The 18,209-nt window shown below is 57.7% G+C and overlaps 2 protein-coding genes across 2 annotated transcripts in view; both read right to left on the bottom strand.

Annotated features, from left to right (window-relative positions):
• SHKBP1 (SH3KBP1 binding protein 1) overlaps positions 1 to 11,255 on the bottom strand; it is a 12,203-nt gene extending 948 nt beyond the window's left edge. The window contains exons 1-16 of the mRNA XM_045292702.1: positions 11,152 to 11,255; positions 10,871 to 10,924; positions 10,704 to 10,749; positions 10,514 to 10,587; positions 10,062 to 10,120; positions 9,736 to 9,816; positions 7,508 to 7,666; positions 7,313 to 7,403; positions 7,017 to 7,207; positions 5,590 to 5,705; positions 4,545 to 4,632; positions 4,307 to 4,423; positions 2,245 to 2,415; positions 1,288 to 1,443; positions 865 to 961; positions 10 to 119 (exon numbers count right to left, since the gene is read on the bottom strand). Of these exons, the coding sequence (XP_045148637.1) occupies positions 10 to 119; positions 865 to 961; positions 1,288 to 1,443; positions 2,245 to 2,415; positions 4,307 to 4,423; positions 4,545 to 4,632; positions 5,590 to 5,705; positions 7,017 to 7,207; positions 7,313 to 7,403; positions 7,508 to 7,666; positions 9,736 to 9,816; positions 10,062 to 10,120; positions 10,514 to 10,587; positions 10,704 to 10,749; positions 10,871 to 10,924; positions 11,152 to 11,237 (1,696 nt within the window). The 5' untranslated portion in view covers positions 11,238 to 11,255. The remainder of the gene's footprint in view (positions 1 to 9; positions 120 to 864; positions 962 to 1,287; positions 1,444 to 2,244; positions 2,416 to 4,306; positions 4,424 to 4,544; positions 4,633 to 5,589; positions 5,706 to 7,016; positions 7,208 to 7,312; positions 7,404 to 7,507; positions 7,667 to 9,735; positions 9,817 to 10,061; positions 10,121 to 10,513; positions 10,588 to 10,703; positions 10,750 to 10,870; positions 10,925 to 11,151) is intronic.
• A 389-nt stretch (positions 11,256 to 11,644) lies between these two features.
• Positions 11,645 to 18,209, bottom strand: part of LOC123521987 (spectrin beta chain, non-erythrocytic 4-like) — a 7,495-nt gene continuing 930 nt past the window's right edge. The window contains exons 2-7 of the mRNA XM_045292703.1: positions 18,024 to 18,206; positions 16,942 to 17,011; positions 16,100 to 16,392; positions 14,341 to 14,514; positions 14,144 to 14,186; positions 11,645 to 12,730 (exon numbers count right to left, since the gene is read on the bottom strand). Coding sequence (XP_045148638.1) covers positions 12,569 to 12,730; positions 14,144 to 14,186; positions 14,341 to 14,514; positions 16,100 to 16,392; positions 16,942 to 17,011; positions 18,024 to 18,206 — 925 coding nt within the window. The 3' untranslated portion in view covers positions 11,645 to 12,568. The remainder of the gene's footprint in view (positions 12,731 to 14,143; positions 14,187 to 14,340; positions 14,515 to 16,099; positions 16,393 to 16,941; positions 17,012 to 18,023; positions 18,207 to 18,209) is intronic.

Genomic DNA, 18,209 nt, shown 5'->3' on the forward strand with positions numbered 1-18,209 from the left:
TAGCCTGGCCGGCGAGCAGGTAGCGCCGGGGCCTGGAGCCGAGGCGCCGGGAGGCCTCGCACTCGAGCACCGTGAAGGCGGTGGTGGGGGAGCCGTCCACAGACCGCACAGAGCACACCCTGTGGGGTGGGGGAGAGCTGGTGAGAGGCCACCCAGGGCACAACCTGCTTCCTTCTCTGCCCTCTCCTGAGCTCAGGCCCCCTCACAATGGGCCCTCCCTCTGGCTCCTCCTCCCACAGCCAGCTCCTTGCATTGCCCTGACTACTCCCCCACCCCAACTCATTTCCCCTGGCTACTCCCCTCTTCTTGACTGTCCCTCTGAGCAGCTATGCCACCCCCACTCCGGCTTGCCTCAGTTACGCCACATCCCTGGTCCCTCCTCCTCCCTGGGTTCCTGGCCCCTCCTCTCCATCTCTGTCACAGCAGGGCACACCCCTCCCCGACCCCCCACTGGGCTGATGACACAACTGGACCTTTTCCAAGCCGTGCACACGCTACCAACCCTGCCCCTGCACCCAGGACCCCTTTCCCCTCCCTCCTCTTGTAAATCCCTCAGGACTCTGCTCAGTCCCCTTCAAGGGAGCCCTCCTGGGCCCCCCTTCCCAAGCTGGGCAAGCAGCAGCGGTGGCTCTGACAGCTTCCTGCCGCTGCCCCCAGCCTGCCGCTGGCCTGGTCCCCCTCCTTGCTGGCCCTGACCGAGCTGCAGGTCCCTGCCCTGTATCTGTCACACATTTGGGACTTCCAGCCTCCAGAGCCCCAGGACTGCCTTCTCTCCCAACCTTTGCCCTTCAGGGTCCCTTGCCTGGGACCCTCCCACCAGACCCAGCTCTGCTCGTGCTCCCCACCCGACGGGGGAGTGCTCACCGCTGCCCCGTCGACGAGAGGCGTACAAACAGCTGGCTGGCGCTGGGCACCACCTTCTGAATGAACACCTGCTGCTCGTCCCGCTCCCCATAGGGACCTGGGCCAGCAGAGGTAGTGGTCAGGGCCCGCTGGGGTCCCCACAGCTCTGCTCCCTTTCTGCTGCCCCACCACAGCCCCCTCCTGGGGGCTCAGAGGTGGGTAGGGGTCAGCCACAGTCACTGGAGTTGGGGAACAACAGGGAGCAGGAGTGGGGTGGGGTGGGCATCATGAGTCAGTTTGTGGGGGCCCAGGTGAAGGTCAAAGGGGGTTGGCTAGGTCGGCTGGGTGGGTCAGTTCAGGCCACTAGGGTCCGCTGGGGATGGGTGGAGGTCAAGGGTGGGGAAGAGGTCAGGTAGGGTCAGTGGGGTGGGGGCAGGTGGGCACCAATGTCGTTGCCTGCGCTGCAGCCCCCGTGTCCATCCGCAGCCTCCAGCGCCAGGATCTTGAAGGATGCTAGCGGGGTGGAGCCAGGCTGCGTGGAGATCATGCCCCGGAAACGTGTCACCGACCACGTCCGCACGTGGTTATTGTCGGCACAGACTGCAAGTGGGGGATAGGGGGTGGGGGCCGGCAGGTCAGGCCTGGCTGCACTTTCTGAGAAGTCTCTGATCCCTAAAAGGTCTGACAGTCAGCCTGCGGGCTGTCCTTCCAAAGTCGCTCCCCTGATTGCTCACGCCTGACCTCAGCCACCCCCTCCCCCAGCTGTCCCCTCCCTCCCTGACCTTGGCACCTCTGCTCTCCACCCCCTGCCACTCCACTCCATCCACAGGGCCTCTGCGCTTCCTCAAAAGGCCAAGTCACCTCTGGCCTCAGAGCCTCCGTGGAGCGGTTCCCTCTGCCTGACACACTTGTCCCCGCTGATCCCAAGGCTGGTCCTCTCATTTCTGCTCCGAAGGCCCCTTCTCAGGTGGCCTCTCTCCGGAAACCACCGAGAGCCATTCACTCTGCTTTTTCCTGCTTCCTCGCATTTCTCATCACCTGACGCTGGTTTGGGGCCGTGTATAGTCCAGGTACCCTGGTGGCACTATGGCTTAGACAGTGCACGGTCTGTTCCCATCGAGATGCCCAGCCCCCAAAACCCTATGGAGGGTGGCTATCACTGAGGCATGCTGGGCACCAAGTGGGTCCTCGACAATTATCTGTGGAGTCCCTTCTACACCCCAACTCACGCTCCGCGGCCTGATTTCCCTCCGAGGATTCCCTTGTTCCCACAGGTCCCTCCTGGTCTCAATGCCAACCCCCGCCCCTGCCAGGTCTCCAGCCCAGAACGTGTCTCCCCAGGGACAAGCCTCCTCTGCCGTCTTCCCAGCGCCTCTCCTGCAGGCGGCGACCCGGGCCCACCTGAGATGAGGTGCTTCTCGGAGAGCATGATCTTGGTGACGGGGCTGCGGTGCACCGTGAAGGTCTGGAAGAGCTGTGGGCCCGAGCCCACCGTCTCCGGGTGCTGCACGATGACCCGCACGCCGCCCGAGCACGTGCCGTAGGCAATCTCAATCCAGTTCCCACTGTCACCTGCGGAGAAGGCACCAGGGCGGGACTAGGTGGTCGGCAGGAGGGGTGGGTCAAAGACAGAAGCCAATGGGCAGAGAGAGGGGCTGACACAGACACTCTGTCAACTAGGGTGGACGTGCAGGGGATGGAGGGACAGGAGACTGAAGGGCAGATCAGGGAGAGAGACTGCAGAAATTGGGGGGGGGGGCCCCCGCAAGCCAAGCCAAACTCACTGCCATTGAGTCAATTCTGACTCACAGCAACCCTGCAGTACAGAGTAGAACCGCCCCCCGCCCCCTGGGGTTTCCGAGGTTGTAAGTCTTTACAGGAGTAGACAGCCTCATCTTTCTCCCATGGAGTGGCTGGTGGGTTTGAACTGCTGGCCATTTGGTTAGCAGCCCAGCACAAAACCCACTACACCACCAGGGCTCCTAAGAGAGGGGAAGAGAAAGAGAAAAGCAGAAGGCATAGAGAATAGGGATACTGAGTCACACACCAGATATAAAGAAAGCGACAAAGGGGAAGAGGGGATTCGAGGGGCAGAAATGCCCAGAGACATAAACAGATAGAGATGGCGAAGAGAGAAAATGTAGCCCTGTGTGTTTGAGGGACTCAAGCCCTTGACCACTGTCCACAGGGGGCAGAGAATTTTGCAATTGCCAGAAACTTAGTGGAATATCCGCAGTAACTAGAGTCAACATAACTTGGTTGGAGTATTTAGTGCAGCGGGCAGGAGGATGGATTAGGGATACGCACTGCAATACGGACAGGTATGACATCTAGGGTGTGGTCGGTGGGAAAAGTCCACTGGTCATCTGATAGACGTAGCCAGCACTTTATGAATAAAAACAAGTCAGAAAGAACAATATCTGTTTGGAAAGGTCCACAGAAATGAGAAGATGAAGGCTAAACGGGACAGAATGGTGGTCCGTGAGAGGAGGGAGATGGAGAGAAAAAAGAATGAATAAGAAAGACAGGGGAGAGCGAACCTTTGCTTGGATATTAGATGTATTAGGAACACATTCCTGCTACAACAACTGATATATATATATATGGGGGGGGGGCGGGGATTAGCCCGATCCCTACCTCACACTATACATAAGAGTTCAGTTGATGTACAAATGTGCTTGACACAATGGATGGATTGTGATAAGAGTTGTACGAGCCCCCAATAAAATGATTGAACAACAAAAAGTTCCGTTGAGATGGAGGAGAGACTGTTAATGAGTTTCTCTCTGAGTTGATGAGATGTGCTAGAATTAAATGGCGGTGATGGTTACACCGACGTGTGAGTACACGCAAACCCACTGAAGTGTACATGCTTAAATGGTGAACTTGACAGTCTGTGAATTCTATCCCAATGGAAACAAACGGGAACAATTGGCCTATTCCATGGCACTTGAAGTCAACCAAACAAGACAGAAACAACACAAAAACCCGTTCTGAAAAAGAAGGCTGAACTGAAGGAGAAGTGGGCCACGTGGAGATTGCCAAGGCACGGAGGAACACTGGGGGGTGTGTGAGGCGGGGGGTGAGGGTGGAATCGCCCAAGCCGAGGCAATCATCTCCCCCCAGAGGAGACACGGGGAGAGCACCTTCCCCTGGAGCCGGGCCTGCGATTTGGAGTGCTGGCCTCCCGTTCGTTCGAGAGTAAATTTCTGTTCTTGAAAACCAGCCCACTGTAGTAGTTCGGTTACAGCAGCACTAGGGTGCCCGGATCACGCAGATGGAAAGACACAGAAAGACTGATGACGTGGGGTCTGGTCTGCCACTGTGGGGCAGCTTAGCAACAGGAGTCCTGTGAGTCCATCCCCACCCTGATGAATCCCATTCAGCCATGCTCCCCGGATACTGTGGGGGAGGACAGATGGATGGGGAGGGTCGTGGGGGGAAGCTGGGGGTCACAGCTTACTGGTCTTGGGTGTGAGGTAGACACTGAGGGCGGTGACCCCGTCTTCCGCCGGGTCCCGGTAGAGCTCGCTGACCAGGAGGTCATTGTCCTTCATGCGGAGGGGGAACTTCTGCACATCTAGGGTGGGGGGTGGGGATGGGGTGGAGTGGGTTTGGTCAAGGTGCCCCAGCCCGTCCCCTCCCCATCTTCCATCCTGGGAAGGCTCTCCGGCACCTGCGGAGCAAGGGGCACTGCTCACCCACGTAGTAGATGGAGCCGTTGTTACAACCCAGGAGGAGGAAAGAACCTGCTGCATCGTAGCTGGTGATGGGCTGCACTTCTTGGACCTGAGGGCAGGCCGTGGCCATGGTCACCTTCAGGCCTTGGCTTCCCCCTAGCCCGAGCCCAGAGCCCCCCGCCCCTCTCCTCTGCAGAACCCACAGGCAGCTGCTGGCCCGTCTTTCCCCGGCCTCGCCCATGCTCTCCCTGTCTTGGTCGGATCTCCCTCGGGCGAGCCTTTGCCTGTCTCTCAGCCTCTCGTCCACACTGTTACTCTGCTTCTCCTCTGACGTTACTCTGCGTCTCCAGCTCTTAGGGGACCCTGGTGGTGTCATAGTTACACATGGGGCTGCTCACCTCCAAGTCGGCAGTTTGAGACCACCAGAGACTCCACGGGCACAAGACGAGGCTCTCTACACCCGTAACGAGTGACAGTCTCTCAGAGGCAGTCCTACCCTGCCCTGCAGGGCCACCATGCTCTGTGCGTCGGAGCCGACTTACTGGCAGTGGGTCTGGTTTGGTTTTCGCTTCTCTATCTCTCCTTTCTCTCTGTCCCTGTAACTGTCCTGGTCATGCAGTCCTGGCTGCTCTCTGTCTACCTCTCTCTCTCTCCCCGTGTTGCCTCCTGCTGTTTTCTTTGCCGTGGTGTTTGTATTTATCTCCTTCTTTCCCCCACACTCACACTTTGGTATAGACAAGCAACACCATGCATGGACATGTCGGCTGGTCTCTTGCTGTGGGTCTCTGCCTCCTGCACCATCTCCCTGCGGCCCGCTCCCTACCCAGTGTCTGGAGAATCTCCTTTCCAAACCCACCCTACCGATCCTTCAGCGTGGGCAGCCCCTTCCTCCAAGAGGCCCTCCAGGAGGCCCCTTAAGCCTGTAGTGCACATGCCCAGGATCTGTCCCTTGTGGCCCCTGGTGCTCCCCAGTAGGGGGAGGGCAGAAAGGAACCTGCCTTGGCGCTGCTGCGTGAGCTGGCTGGCCACTGAGGGGGCAGGAAGCCAGGCTGACGGGAGCACTCACCTGCCAGTGCTTGGTGACGGCGTTCCACACCCCGACGCGCCCCGTGTGGCTGGTGGCAATGAGTTGGTTGCCCACAAAGAACAAGGCCTCCACCGGCACCCCCAGGTGGAAGACTCCTACAGAGGCAGAGAGGGCTCAGCAGGGGGTGGGGCCTGCCTTGCCACAGGGGAGAGGAAAACCCCAGAGGCTAGTGGATTGGGGTGGGCCTGGACCCCTCCCAGGAGCACCTGGAGGATGGGGTCCTGCTTCGGATGAAACCTGAAACTCAAAAACTCTGGCTGCAGGAGGGTGCTCCCGAGGACAGAGCGGTGTGAGGGCGCAGATGATTCTAATAAGCCAGAGAGTCGGAAAGGGAAGGAGCATTCTCAATGGAGAATCCACCTGACTCCCACGGCCACCAACTGGATTCCGACTCACAGAGACCCTATAGGGCAGGGTGGACCCTGCCCCCGTGGGTTTCCCAGACTGTCACTTATGACAGGAACAGAGAGCCTTGTCTTTCTCCCTCGGAATGGCTGGTGGTTCCAAGTGCTGGCCTTGTGGCTAGCAGCCCAGTGAGTACTCCTGAGAGACCTTGACCGGGGCCAGGACGGGTGGATTTTCTTAGGGTTTGGGCGTCAGGTAAGGCAGCGGGTTCTAAGGGGGCAGAGATTCTGATGGCTTCTGGAATTCCACCAGATGGACTATTTGAACAGCTATAAAGTTCTACTGGGGGAGAGAGTTCTACCCACCACCCGCCAATCATGCGGTGGCAGCTTAGTGCTGGCTGTCATGCTGGAAGGTAGCTCTCCTACTGGAATCTCAAATACCAGCTGGGCCACCCAAGGGCACAGCGTTTGCTGCAGCTCCCAGGCTGAGAGACACGAGGCAGAAAGGCCTGGAGACCTGTGGCCAACCACGAGCCAATGAAAGCCTTGTGGATCACGACAGAACCGTCTGACAGTCCTGCTGGAAGACAAAAGCCGTGTCTAGGTTGGAGGGCCCCCCTGCAGCAGCAGCAGCAACAGCTATGGAGACGGTACGCGCCTCTGGTGACAGCAGCGAGTAAGCACTGTGCTGTCCACCGCATGGTCGGCAGTGTGGAACGGCCAGCTGCCACGTGGGGGGAAGATGAGGCCGCCTGCTCCTGTCAAGGCTTACAATCTCAGAACCCCACTGAGGCGGGTCCTGTAGGGTCGCTAGGAGTCAGGATTGACTGATGACTGTGAGCTGCAGTTTGGCTAGCTCAGGGCGCCCTGGGTCCCAGCGGGCTCCACAGTAACTAACAAGGAGCTAGTTCTACCATCCATAGCATCCCGATGGGGCCGGACATCCGAACGGACAGGAGATTCTGATGGGTCCACAGCTCTAGGAGGCAGAGGTGGGTGCAAAAGTCTAATGGGTACCGGCGTCTCCCAGGGGAAGCCTGAGGCGCCTGGGGCCCGTACCTATTTCGGAGCCCCCGCCTTCGGCCTGCAGCGCCCACAGCAGGATCTCATTGCCCGTGGCCACTGCCACCATCTTGTCATGCTCGCCCAGAGCCCCGCCGGGCACTCGGGACGTGAGGGCCAGTCTCTCGATAGGCCAGTCCAGGCGGGGGCTGGAAAACACCAGCTGCCAGCCAGAGGCTTCCTTCAGCCTGTAGGATGGGGGTGGGAGTGGGGAGCGACACATCATCAACCTTCACCCCCAGTCCTCCCCTGCCACCAGGGCTCAAAGGCGCTGCCCCCGGGCCACCAAGCACCTGTAGCAGACAAGAAACTGAGTATAGGCCACGGCGATCCAGTTGTGGTGCCCACACACCAGCCGCACCATGCCCGGCTCTTCGGGTAGCCCTAGGTGGGGATGGGGGAGAGTCGGGGTCAGGGAAGGTTCACAGGGGCTCCCAAGGATTACCCTGGCATTACGGGGGTCCCCACAGTTGGAGGCAGAAGCCTACCTGAGGGTGGAGGAGCTTTCTCCTCCAGCATGCGGCCCAGCAGTCCGGCGTTGCCCAAGTTGGGGGGCATTGTGTTGCTCCGTCGAACAGGGGCTGGGCGACCCCCTGCCTGCTGGGGCCCCACCATGCTATGCCGGTTTCTTCGCTTCACTGGGAACACTGGGGGCAGAGGCGGAGTTGGGGGCGGGGCGGGGCTTTAGTGATTGTAATCAGGACAACCCTGCCTGTCCCTAGTGGTGCAGTGCTGACCTGGCCCATTTTAGGTGGTGCCGGGACACGGTGCCAACAACTTAGAACTCAGGCAGCGCCAGTGGCAGCTGCCCACCACCACACTTTGAGTTGAGTTTCCACGCTAACCCTGCTGTTACTGTAAACGTTTCTATTTCATAAAACCCCACTGAGAGCTATTCCTCCTGCAGGGGCCACAGAGGAAGGCTCTCTTGATACAGCTTACAATAACAGAAATCGACAAACCGGAACACCAACCAACTCATAGCAGCTGCCCTGGAATCAACGCCAGCCCGCAGACGATGGAGAACCGCCCCAAGGGTTTCCAAGGTGGTAGGGTGGCTAAGAGTCAGAATGAACCCCACGGCACTGGTTGGACTGGTTTGGGGTCTTTACAGCCATGTCACGCCTGCGGAAGGGCAGGCTGAGAAGGGCCCTTTGGTGGACAGCACTTAACCACTGGGTCACAAGAGCATCTTAATACTTGCTAAGATTTCCTTTGAAACCCACGGGAGCAAGGAAACCCTTGGTAGGGAACAGAACCTAGCCGGAGCTCAATGTCGGCTTGCTGTCTGTTTAGGAAGACAGGAGGAGGGCCTCGTGATCTACTCCTGAAGAGGGGACAGTGAAAGCCCCGGGTTACATGCTACTGGAAGCCTTCGGTTGTGTGCGATCACGGAGATGGAGCGGACCAAGCCACCTCTCGCTCTGCTGAACTGAAGGAGACTGCCAGGGTTCAGATGGGTTGAATTTCCATGTTGACTTCGTGTCTGTGGTGGACAGATCCTGATACAAGATCCCTATCTAAAAAATCTTTGTAACCCAAGTAAACCTAAGTTACTAAAATAATAGCACCGGTCTTCATATTCGGGACATGTCAAGAAGGCAGTTCGTAATGGTTGAGGTTAGGGAAATACAGCTATAAGTGACAATTTCCCTACTGGGTTCTTTCCCTCAACCAGCACAGTCCAGTGGACTACAGTTCCCAATAACCCCTGGGACAAATATTCCGTAGCGGCAATGCCTCACTGCTTTTGAGTTCATTCCAACTCGTACGGAGACTGTGAAGTCTTGTCCATCTCAACGGAAGCAGCTGCTGGAGGTTTCGATGGTGGTTAAAAGCTGAGCTGCTAATTGCAAGTTCGAAACTACTGATCGCTCCCAGGGAGAAAGATGAGGCTTCCTACTCCTAGCAAGAGTTACAGTCTTTGAAACCTAGGAACCGCTCTACCCTGACCTATAGGGTCACCATGAGTTGGCATCTGCTTGTTGGCAGTGAGCTTGGTTGCACTTAAAAACTTTTTTTTTTACTGGGGGCTTCTACAACTCTTATCACAATCCATACACCCATGCATTGTGTCAAGCACATTTGTACATTTGTTGCCGTCATCATTCTCAAAACATTTGCTTTCTACTTGAGCCCTTAGTATTAGCTCCTCATCCCCCCACCCCACCCCTTGGTTGCATTTTTAAAGCAGTGCTATAGGACAAGCATTGGGCTGTTAACTGAAAGGCCCCAGGCTCAAACCTACGATCAGCCCTGTGGAAGAAAGAGGTGGCTGTCTACACCCTGTCAAGATTTACAGTCTCAGAAAACCTATTGATCTGTACAAGGTCACTATGAGTCATAAACAATTCGATATTTCGTAGGCTAATGGCTCCGGTCTCAAGGGGATGGTTGTTCCAAACTCCTCTTTAATACTTCTCTCTGCCATGCCAAGGACCCCAGCATATCAGGCAACCCACTGGGAAATCAGAGCTGAACTACAACTCCCATCAGCCTCTATGGCACACATCTGAGGCTCAAAGCACACGAGGTGCCCCACTGCCTCATGGGAAATGCAGTTTCTTACTTCCTCTCCAAGCATCTGAAGCAGAACTACAACTCCCATTATGGTCTCAGGACTCCTAGCACAAGCAAGGCCCCCAGGAAGGGCTGGGGGCCCAGGGAAAATATAGTCTTTAATTCACCACCCTCTCCCTCCTTTAGGAGCACCCACCTGGAGGAGGCAGGTAACCGGTGAACAGGACATTTCCACAAGAGGATCGGTCCAGCTCCTCTCGAAGTTGCAGGCGCCGCACTGAGAAAGAACAACGCCATGGCTGGGGCTTCGGAGGATATGAGATGAGCCCCTTCCCGGTCCTCAGCTCTTTGCCCCACAGAATGCCATCACTCCGTTTGGACGCAAGGTCAAATCCAGTTCTCAGCTGGAACCCAATCTTATTTCAGGAGAGAGGAGAGAGGGGGCCAGGGCACAGGCAGGGTGCACTATTAGAAGGCGGGTTTCCAGGTAAACGAGAATGCTAAGCAAGGCCTTCCACTTACCCAGCGGAGTGAGCCCATAGAACTGAGCTTCATGGAGGAGACTGGAACCATGAACACCCCTGGGTGGAAGAATCGTTAAGAGTCACTGTCTGAGAGAGGAGGCAGAGAATTCTGCCGGGGTAGTTTCCAAACTGCAACAATGGGCTCAAACTGAACAAGACCCGTCCGAATCGCCCGTTTCCTCCTGTCCTGCACAAGGGTTGCTATCAGTGGGAACCCAGCTCCACGGCCCCTCCAAGCGTCAAAAGTGCCCCTGGGGCGTGGTGTTCTGATGGGTCAAGATTCTGCCTGGCGGTGGGAGGGGAAGACTTGGTGGCATGTTGTACTTTTAATGCGATCACGATTCCGAATGAGAATTCTAATAGAGCGAAGCCTACGTGAACATTGTGAGGGGCGGAAGAGACCTCTCGTGGGGTGAAGAAGTTGGGCGGCCCTTTGACCTCCATGCTAACCTGGGGTCCAACTCTTTGGTGCGGAGGAAGTTGAGGATGGGGGCGAACACGGTGGGGTCCCTGTCGATGAAGATCTGCGAGAAAGGGGGACAACAAAGGGTGGACAGGGCAAGGTGCGGACCGAGTCGGGAGCGAGGGGTCCTGCCCCTCCACGTCCGGCCCCCCCATTTCCTGCCCTACTGCTACTCACCGCTCCAGTTTCGTCTTTTAACGTGGAGATGCGTCCGCTCAGAAGGCTATAGGGAGGATCCGCAGAACAAATGTCAAGGGCGGGGGCAGGAAGGAGGTGAGTTTGGGGCTCCCCAACACTGCTCTTCAGCCACCCACGCCCCTAAACTCGCTCTCCTAATGGATCACCTGGAGAAGAAGGAGTCTGGAATCCACGTAAGAGTCTGACGGGAGGTACTGAATCTGGATGGGGAGGGTAAGCGGACCCGTAAGATGATGGGGAAGAGGCGGTAAAAAGAAGGGGCGCGACTTGTTCCCCAAGACAGGATGAGTTTCCCCGGCACTTTTCCAGGCTCTCGCGCCTCCAGCCGGAGGCGGAGCAAGTCTTGATGGACAGGGGTTCCCCCCACCCCCGAGGGGCAGGCACTCCCACTCCGCTCCCCGACTCCAAGGGCTCTCTCTGCGCTCACCTCTTGCCTCCCACGTTCAGATGAATCACCTCCCCGGGGGGACCCCGGCCTGGGGTCCCTTCGGCTGCAGTCGCCACTGCTGCCATGATCCACAGGCGAGCCCACCGGCTGCGCCCACTTCCGGGTGTGGAGCCAGACCCCACCCATACTCCTCTCATTGGACCGGTGACTCCCAGGCCGCCAGCGATTGGTCAATGCGCTCGCCCGTCACAGCTGACATACCCGCCTCCTTAAAGGGGCCACGCTTTCCTTACCTGGACGGTGCGAACTGGCAGCCCGGGCATAACAAAACCTTTCCCCATCCCTCCCAGGTTCTCCTCTTTTGGGGGGCGGGGGCTGTGTCTCCTTTTTTAAGAATGGCGTCTAGGTCCCTCTTCTGGATCACGTGCTTGGAGCCCGAATTCAGTCCCCACCACAAGAGACATTTAGATCTTCTCGGCCACTCCCCCAATTCTCTCAAGCGCGGCCCATAAAACACAGACCAGCCAGCACAGACCGTCAAAGCCGAAGGGTTTATTATAGGTACTTACAGTGTGCGCCCGCCACACCGCCCCACACCCCTGGGCCCCAGCGGCTTCTCCTGGAGGCCCTGGGGGCTGCCCACAACCCCTTTAGCCCTTCACGCACCCCCCAGGGACGTGCTCCAGCCAGAAGCATGCAGGGGGAGGGCTCCCCCTCGCCCCACCCCTCACGGAAGGTCATTTACAGCTGCAGGGGGGGAGGAGAGAGGAAGACAGTTTTGAGCTTTGACGCCCCCTCCCTTGAAAGCCTTCGCAGATGCGGGGCAGGGGGGGGGGAGGTTGACATCTTGCAAAAATAAACTAAGTCAGGAATGAACCGCGCATGGCTCGGTGGCGGTGGGATGCGTGGGGGGTGGGGGCTAGGGCTCCCCCCACCTCCCCCTCCCAGACAGATCAAGGCAGCATTGGAAGTGAGGTAAAGGCAGGGAGGGGGCGTCCCCTCCCCACCCCCTAGCACCCTGGACGGTCCAGGGGACCTCACCAGCGCCCCCGTTCCCATCCCTAGGGTGGGGAGGGGGGCAGGAATTCTTGCCCCCACCACCCCAGCTTCTTGGGTCAGGATCTGGGGGTCGGGACAGAGGACTTGGCTCAACTGGTCCCCTCCCTGCCTCACCTCAAGCTCAGGTATTGCATAAAAATAATAGAGCCCCAGCACCTGGGGTGGAGGTGGCCAGCGGGGAGGGGCCGAGATATGGCTATAGGGGCAGCTCTCCCTCCACCACTTTTGGGGGTGCAGGAGTAGTCCCTTCTTTTCCAGTGCCAGTCATGCCAAGTCCACTGTGTTGCAACTAGGGGCTCCTGCCCCTTGGAAAGAGAAAGTGTCTTTGTGCCCACAGAGTGGAGAGTGGAGAGGAGGGGACGGGGAGGGGCCCCGGCCAGGCCCCTGGACAGGGGCGTCACTTCCGGCGCCCGCTGGCCCTGCGCTCCCCGGCCTCCCGCAGCTTGGGGTTGCCTTCATCTGTGGATGAGGTTGTGGGGAGTGTCTGGCTCCAGCGAGCTATCTCTGCGTGTTCTGCCACAGAGGACGTCAAGGCCTCCATCCAACCGCTCATCTCCTCCTGGTGGGGGGGAATTGGGGGGGGAATGGAAACCAGTCTATATTTGCAGAAGAACTCTGGTAATACACAAGTCTGGAATCAAACTGCCCTCTCTGAACCTCCGTTTCCTCATCGATTAAACGGGGACCGTAAGAATACTAATCATGTAAACGGTAATACAGCTGTTGAAATTGACCTGGCGGCAGAGGGTTTGGTTTGGGGTGGCTTTTTGTACCAGCCCCGTGTCCCGAGCGCTTTTGTGGATCAATCGTACGCAGTCAACACCTAACCCAACCCACTGTCGAGTTGATTCTGAAACCCTGTGGGTTTTCAAGGCTGTAAATCTTTACTGTAGCAGAGAACCTCATCTGTCTCCCAAGGAGTGGTTGGTAGGTTTGAACCGTTGACCTTTCGGTTAAGCAGCCCAAGGTAAAATCCACTATGCTGCCACTACAGACCTAAAGAACACAGCCCAAGAATCATCGTCGCAGATGCCTGCTGGGGTTTTGTACTGAGTCTTCTAGTCCTTAAACTCCCACAGCAATCCTCTTGGGAGGAACTATTTTTAACCCTACTTTACAGATAAGCAAAATTAGGCAGCTCTCATTGTCATGGAGTTCATGACCACTCACAGCGACCCTGTAGGACAGGGTAGACCTGCCCCTGTGAGCTTCTGAGACTGACTTTTCACAGTTGAAACCCTAAGGCAGAGTGAAAAAGGTCTGCCTCCCCATCTTTTGGGAGGACTGAATGAGTAAATGTAGTTCTTAATCTCCACATCTCTCAACCAAGCCATACTAAGTTCTCCCCGCAGCCCCAGCTGTGAGATCCACTCACACTCCTGTCTCTCTCACGTCTTCCTCTCCCCACAGGCCCACCCTGGGTCCAGCTACACCCTCTCCTACTTGGGTCTCTGCCCTGGCAGACTCTGGGACTCCTATCTGCCAATTCTTAACCTCTTTAATGTACCCTGCACAGGGCAGCCAGCGGGATCCATCTTGCGCACTATTATAAATCTCCTTGGCTGCAACCCCACCAGGGCTCCTCAGTGTCCATGGGATAACATCCCACACTCTTCCAAATGGCCCACAATGCCCTGCAACAGCCAGCCTTGGGGACCTTCCAGAATACCCTTGCCTTCTTTGGACACTGTCCTGTAGCCTTACCGTTCTTCACCTCCAATCCTTTGCATCTGCACTTCCCTCTGCCTCCATCACCCCTGTACCTCTTCTTTTTCAGGTGTGTTCCTCTTCTTCAGTCCCTTTGCAACTTAAGAGGCCAGGGCCAGGGGCCTCCAGCTTTCTCTGCACTCTGGTGCTCATGTCCCAGGAGCTACCCATCACAGAACTTATCACTCTGGCCTGGGGGAGCCCCTACCACAGCTCCTTCACTCCGGAGGCTCACAGAGAGGAGGGAATGGTCCCCGGATCTCACCTCATCTTTGGCCTGGAGCAGAAACTCACTACCATCCTGGGTCCTGCAAGAGAGGACAAAGGGCTTGGAGGAACTGGGCCAAAGGCCTGACTCACCCACCGACTGAAGTTCTCCAGGGGAGTTCGGGGGCTGTCCGGTGGGGGGAGCTGGGTTTCAGGAGGCCCTCCCGCCTGCCCACTGGCGTTGTGGGGGCTCACTGGAGCTTGAAGACATGCTTCTTTTTCTTGTAGTCACTGGCCACCTCACTGGTGGCCTTATGCAGATTGAGCAGTGGCTCCCCGCCGTGTGTGCTCCCTGATGCTGGTCCCTTAGAATCCTTGTAGAAACCCAGCTCCCCCTTGCTGAGCACGCAGTACAGGCTCACCCAGGACCTAGGGGAGGAGACAGGGCTGGAATCAGAGCCCAGCACTTGGCTGGCTGGCTGGCTGGGGGTGGGGGGTGGGGTGGGGTGTGTGTGTGTGTGTGTGTGTGTGTGTGTGTGTGTGTGTGCGCGCGCGCGCGGCGCTGATGGTGCAGAGCCTCCCAATCATTGGACTTTGACTCTCATGGGAGCCCAGTGCTCTTCCTATGGCTCTCACTGAGCTGAAACATTCTCACACACTGCCTTCAGCTGACTGCGACTCCTAGTGACCCTATAAGAAGGGAGAACTGCCCTCCCTGTGGATTTCTGAAACGGCAATTTTTTCTCTTTCTCCCGAGGAACCGCCAGTGGTTTCAAACTGGCAATCTTGTAGTTAGCAGCCCAGTGCCTGGGTCCGCTGAGTACACACACACACACACACACACACACACACACACACCACCAACACCACCACCACTGAGCCAATGCCAACTCATAGCCACCCTACAGGACAGAACAGAACTGCCCCTGTGAGTTTCCTAGACTGTAATGATATGGGCCTAGAAAGTCCTGCTTCTCCCAAGGAGTGGCCTTGAACTTCTGATCTGAGGTTAGCAGTCTAATGAGTAACCACTATGCCACCGAGTTCAGTGAAGGGTCTAAATATCCCAGTACTATGGCCTGGCCCAGGCTGGCCTCTGCTGGGGTTGCCCTTCCTTAGCCACTATCCCCCACCGTAGGTCCCCTCACTCCCCCACACCCCCCATGTTTACATCTTCTGTGTCTTGTCTAGACCTCGCTTCATTTGTCAACAGGCGCTTCCCTGTCGAGCTCAGCTCTATCCAGACTGTCTCTCACTTGGACAAAAAAGGTTTTCGGGGAGGGGCAATGGGGAGGGAGGGGGGAAATGAGGAGCTGATGCCAAGGGCTGGAGTAGAAAGCAGATGTTTTGAGAATGATGATGACAACAAATGTGCAAATGTGCCTGACACAAAGGATGGATGGAAGGATTGTGATAAGTGTTGTACGAGCCCCCGCTAAAATGATTAAAAATAAATAAATAACTAAATAAAAAGGGAGGGGGTAAGGTTTTGGACAACCAGGTGCTGAATCCAAGAATAAACACATCACTGTTAGTTTTTCCACTCCCCAACCCAAGCCCCTGCCCAGCTTGGACTATTTATTACAAGGTGCCTCACGGGTAGCTTTAACTATTTGGTGCTCAGTTTGGGTTCTCTCCCTTTTCACACCCTTGTAACTTCAAGCTGGCCCAATCCTACTCCTTAATTAGATGACCACTTCAGGCTCCGCCTCCAGTTGGCTACAGTCCTGGGTTGATTGCTTTGAGATTAAGTATCAATTTATTCACTTTCAGCCCCATCCAGTCCGCATCTAGTTCCACCTGTTACTGGACAGAACACTTTAAGCTTAGACCCCCCCACTCCTCCCATCATTGGTTGGAGTCGCACATGTTGAGCCCCGCCCCCTCATCAAGCCCCGCCCCCTCCGGGTACGCGTCCCCGACGTCGGTAACAACGCCTCCTCAGACCCATTCGCTCACTCATTGGACAGCCTGAATTTGAGCTCCGCCTTCCAAAACCGCCCAGCCCTCTCACCGGTTGGAAGACTTGCGGTTGGCATCGAGCTCGCGCTTGCGCAGCAGGAAGCCCTCGTGCTGCACGGTGTGGCTGGGCGGGGGCGGGGGCGCGGGGGCGGAGCCTCCCTGGGCAGGGGCGGAGCGCGAGCGCCGGCTTCCCCCGCCCTCGCCTCCCTCTCGGGGGCGCGGCCGCCGTCTGGGTTTGGGTCGGTCCCGCGCCCGCGGCCGGTCAGGCCGAGGTGTCCGCTCGGGCGGCTCCAGCCCGTTGGGTAGACGGCCGGGGGGAAGCTCGCGAGGCTGGGGCAGCGATGGCTGTGTGGAGAGAGGGGAGAGAGGAGTGCTGTCCGTACGAGGTGTAGGGGTCATTTGTCAAGGAAAGGGGAGGTGTGTCCACGGGTCTCACTGTCCTGTCTGCCTGAGGTGGGGGGTCATCTCTCTTGGAAGTGAGTCGCGAAGACCTCAGGATCCACCCCACCCCCACCCCACATTCTTGGAAATGTCAGGATTCGTATTTGAAATCCCTAGAGATTGGGGACAAGGAGCTAAATCTTTGGCAGAGGGGTTGAGGGGAGGGGGTGTCCTCTTTGTGGGAGGAATCTGGGGCTTCCTTCTCCGTGGGGGGGGGGTCAGGATTCTCCACATTTGTGGGAGGTGTCTGGAAGATTGATCCATTTAGAGGCAGAGGCTCCTGGAGGTGGGATGGAAATGTCTATGGAGACATCTTCCTAAGGGCGGCGAATTCAGGAGCATCCGGGACCCTCTTCACCCATTGGGAGTCTCTGCTGCTCTCTGAGGGGACCCTGGGCCCTGCCTCTGAGGAGAGGGGACCCCACAGTCGCACCCATTCCAAACCCAACTTACTCCAGCAGGGTGCCCAGGGCTGGCCTCCTTCTCCTGCAGTTGTTCTACAATGTCAGCCAGGGTGGCCTTCCTGTCGAGGGGAGACAAAGGTTCAATGGAACTGGGGTGCCTTCTCTCCGGGACCAGCCTTCACCCCTTCTTCAGAAGCACCAGGCCCCTGCCCATTTCTTCTCCCCCACCCGTCTTCCGAATGGGGGACCAAACCCTGAGTTTTAGCTAACACCAAGTAACTCACTCTCTGCCATTCCGTCGATTGCCTCCTAGCGACCATATGGGGCAGGGTAGAACTGTCCCTGTGGGTTTCCCAGATTGGCGCTCTTTACCGGAGCAGAGTCTCATCTGTCTCTCGAGGAGCAGTTGGTGGTTCCGAACTGCTGACTTCCTGGTTGCAGCCCATATGCCACCCAAAGCAAGGTCCCAACGGATGGGTGCCTTCAAATTCTCTCCCCTGCCCTGCCCCCCAGGCCTCCAGGCTGGCCCTGACCATGTTGGGTCTTTACTGTTTGGTGAGAGGTGCTGGCCCCCTTTGGACTGTGAGTTCCACGCAACAGGGGCAGGGCTGTCCCCTGGCACACACCCGGGGCAGAGTGGGCACTCGGCAAATGGTCACATGCATATTTTGTCCAAAGGGAGTGAAGGTGGCATCATGTCTCCAAGAAATATTTGGCCAAAGGAGTCTTTCCTGGGGCACGCCTGCCTGGATGGATCCTCAATCCGCCCTCTCCGTGCCCTCTCCGTTACTTCATCTCTAAAACCTCAAGGCTGCGGAGAGGATGATGAAGGGGCTGATCTCCAGCCTGGGGGCGGGGCATGTGCCCAAGTGAGCCCCGCCTAGAAACGGAGGCGCAGGGAAGACAAGATCCCTCGCCCGGGGTCGCTCGGGAGTTTGCCAACCCGGAGGCTCGGGGCGCATCTCCTAGCTAACTTTAGCCTCAGTTTGCCCCTCTGTGAAGTGGGTACTATCCTGGGACCGATGGCGGGAGGCAATTCCGAGCCTCCGGTGTTAGGGCGGCGTAGCTCCCCAACTCTTTCTCCCCCCACCCCGCACTTCCAATCCCGCTGGGATCCAGGGGGGCCCTCACCCCTTGACCAGGTCTCCTCTGGTGGGCGTCTCCTGCTCGCTGGACTCCTGCCGCTCCAGCCGCCGCTCGCGCCGCTCGCGCCGCCGCTCCTGCTGCTCGTAGCGGCCCAGCGTGAGGCTGTGCGCAGCCTCTAGCTCCGCGGACTCCGGCCGCCGCCTCCGCGCAGCCTCCTCGGGCTGCTCGCTC

Source organism: Echinops telfairi, unplaced genomic scaffold (assembly GCF_000313985.2).
Source record: "Echinops telfairi isolate 266 unplaced genomic scaffold, ASM31398v2 ScPeMD7_655;HRSCAF=1070, whole genome shotgun sequence".
Taxonomy (NCBI): domain Eukaryota; kingdom Metazoa; phylum Chordata; class Mammalia; order Afrosoricida; family Tenrecidae; genus Echinops; species Echinops telfairi.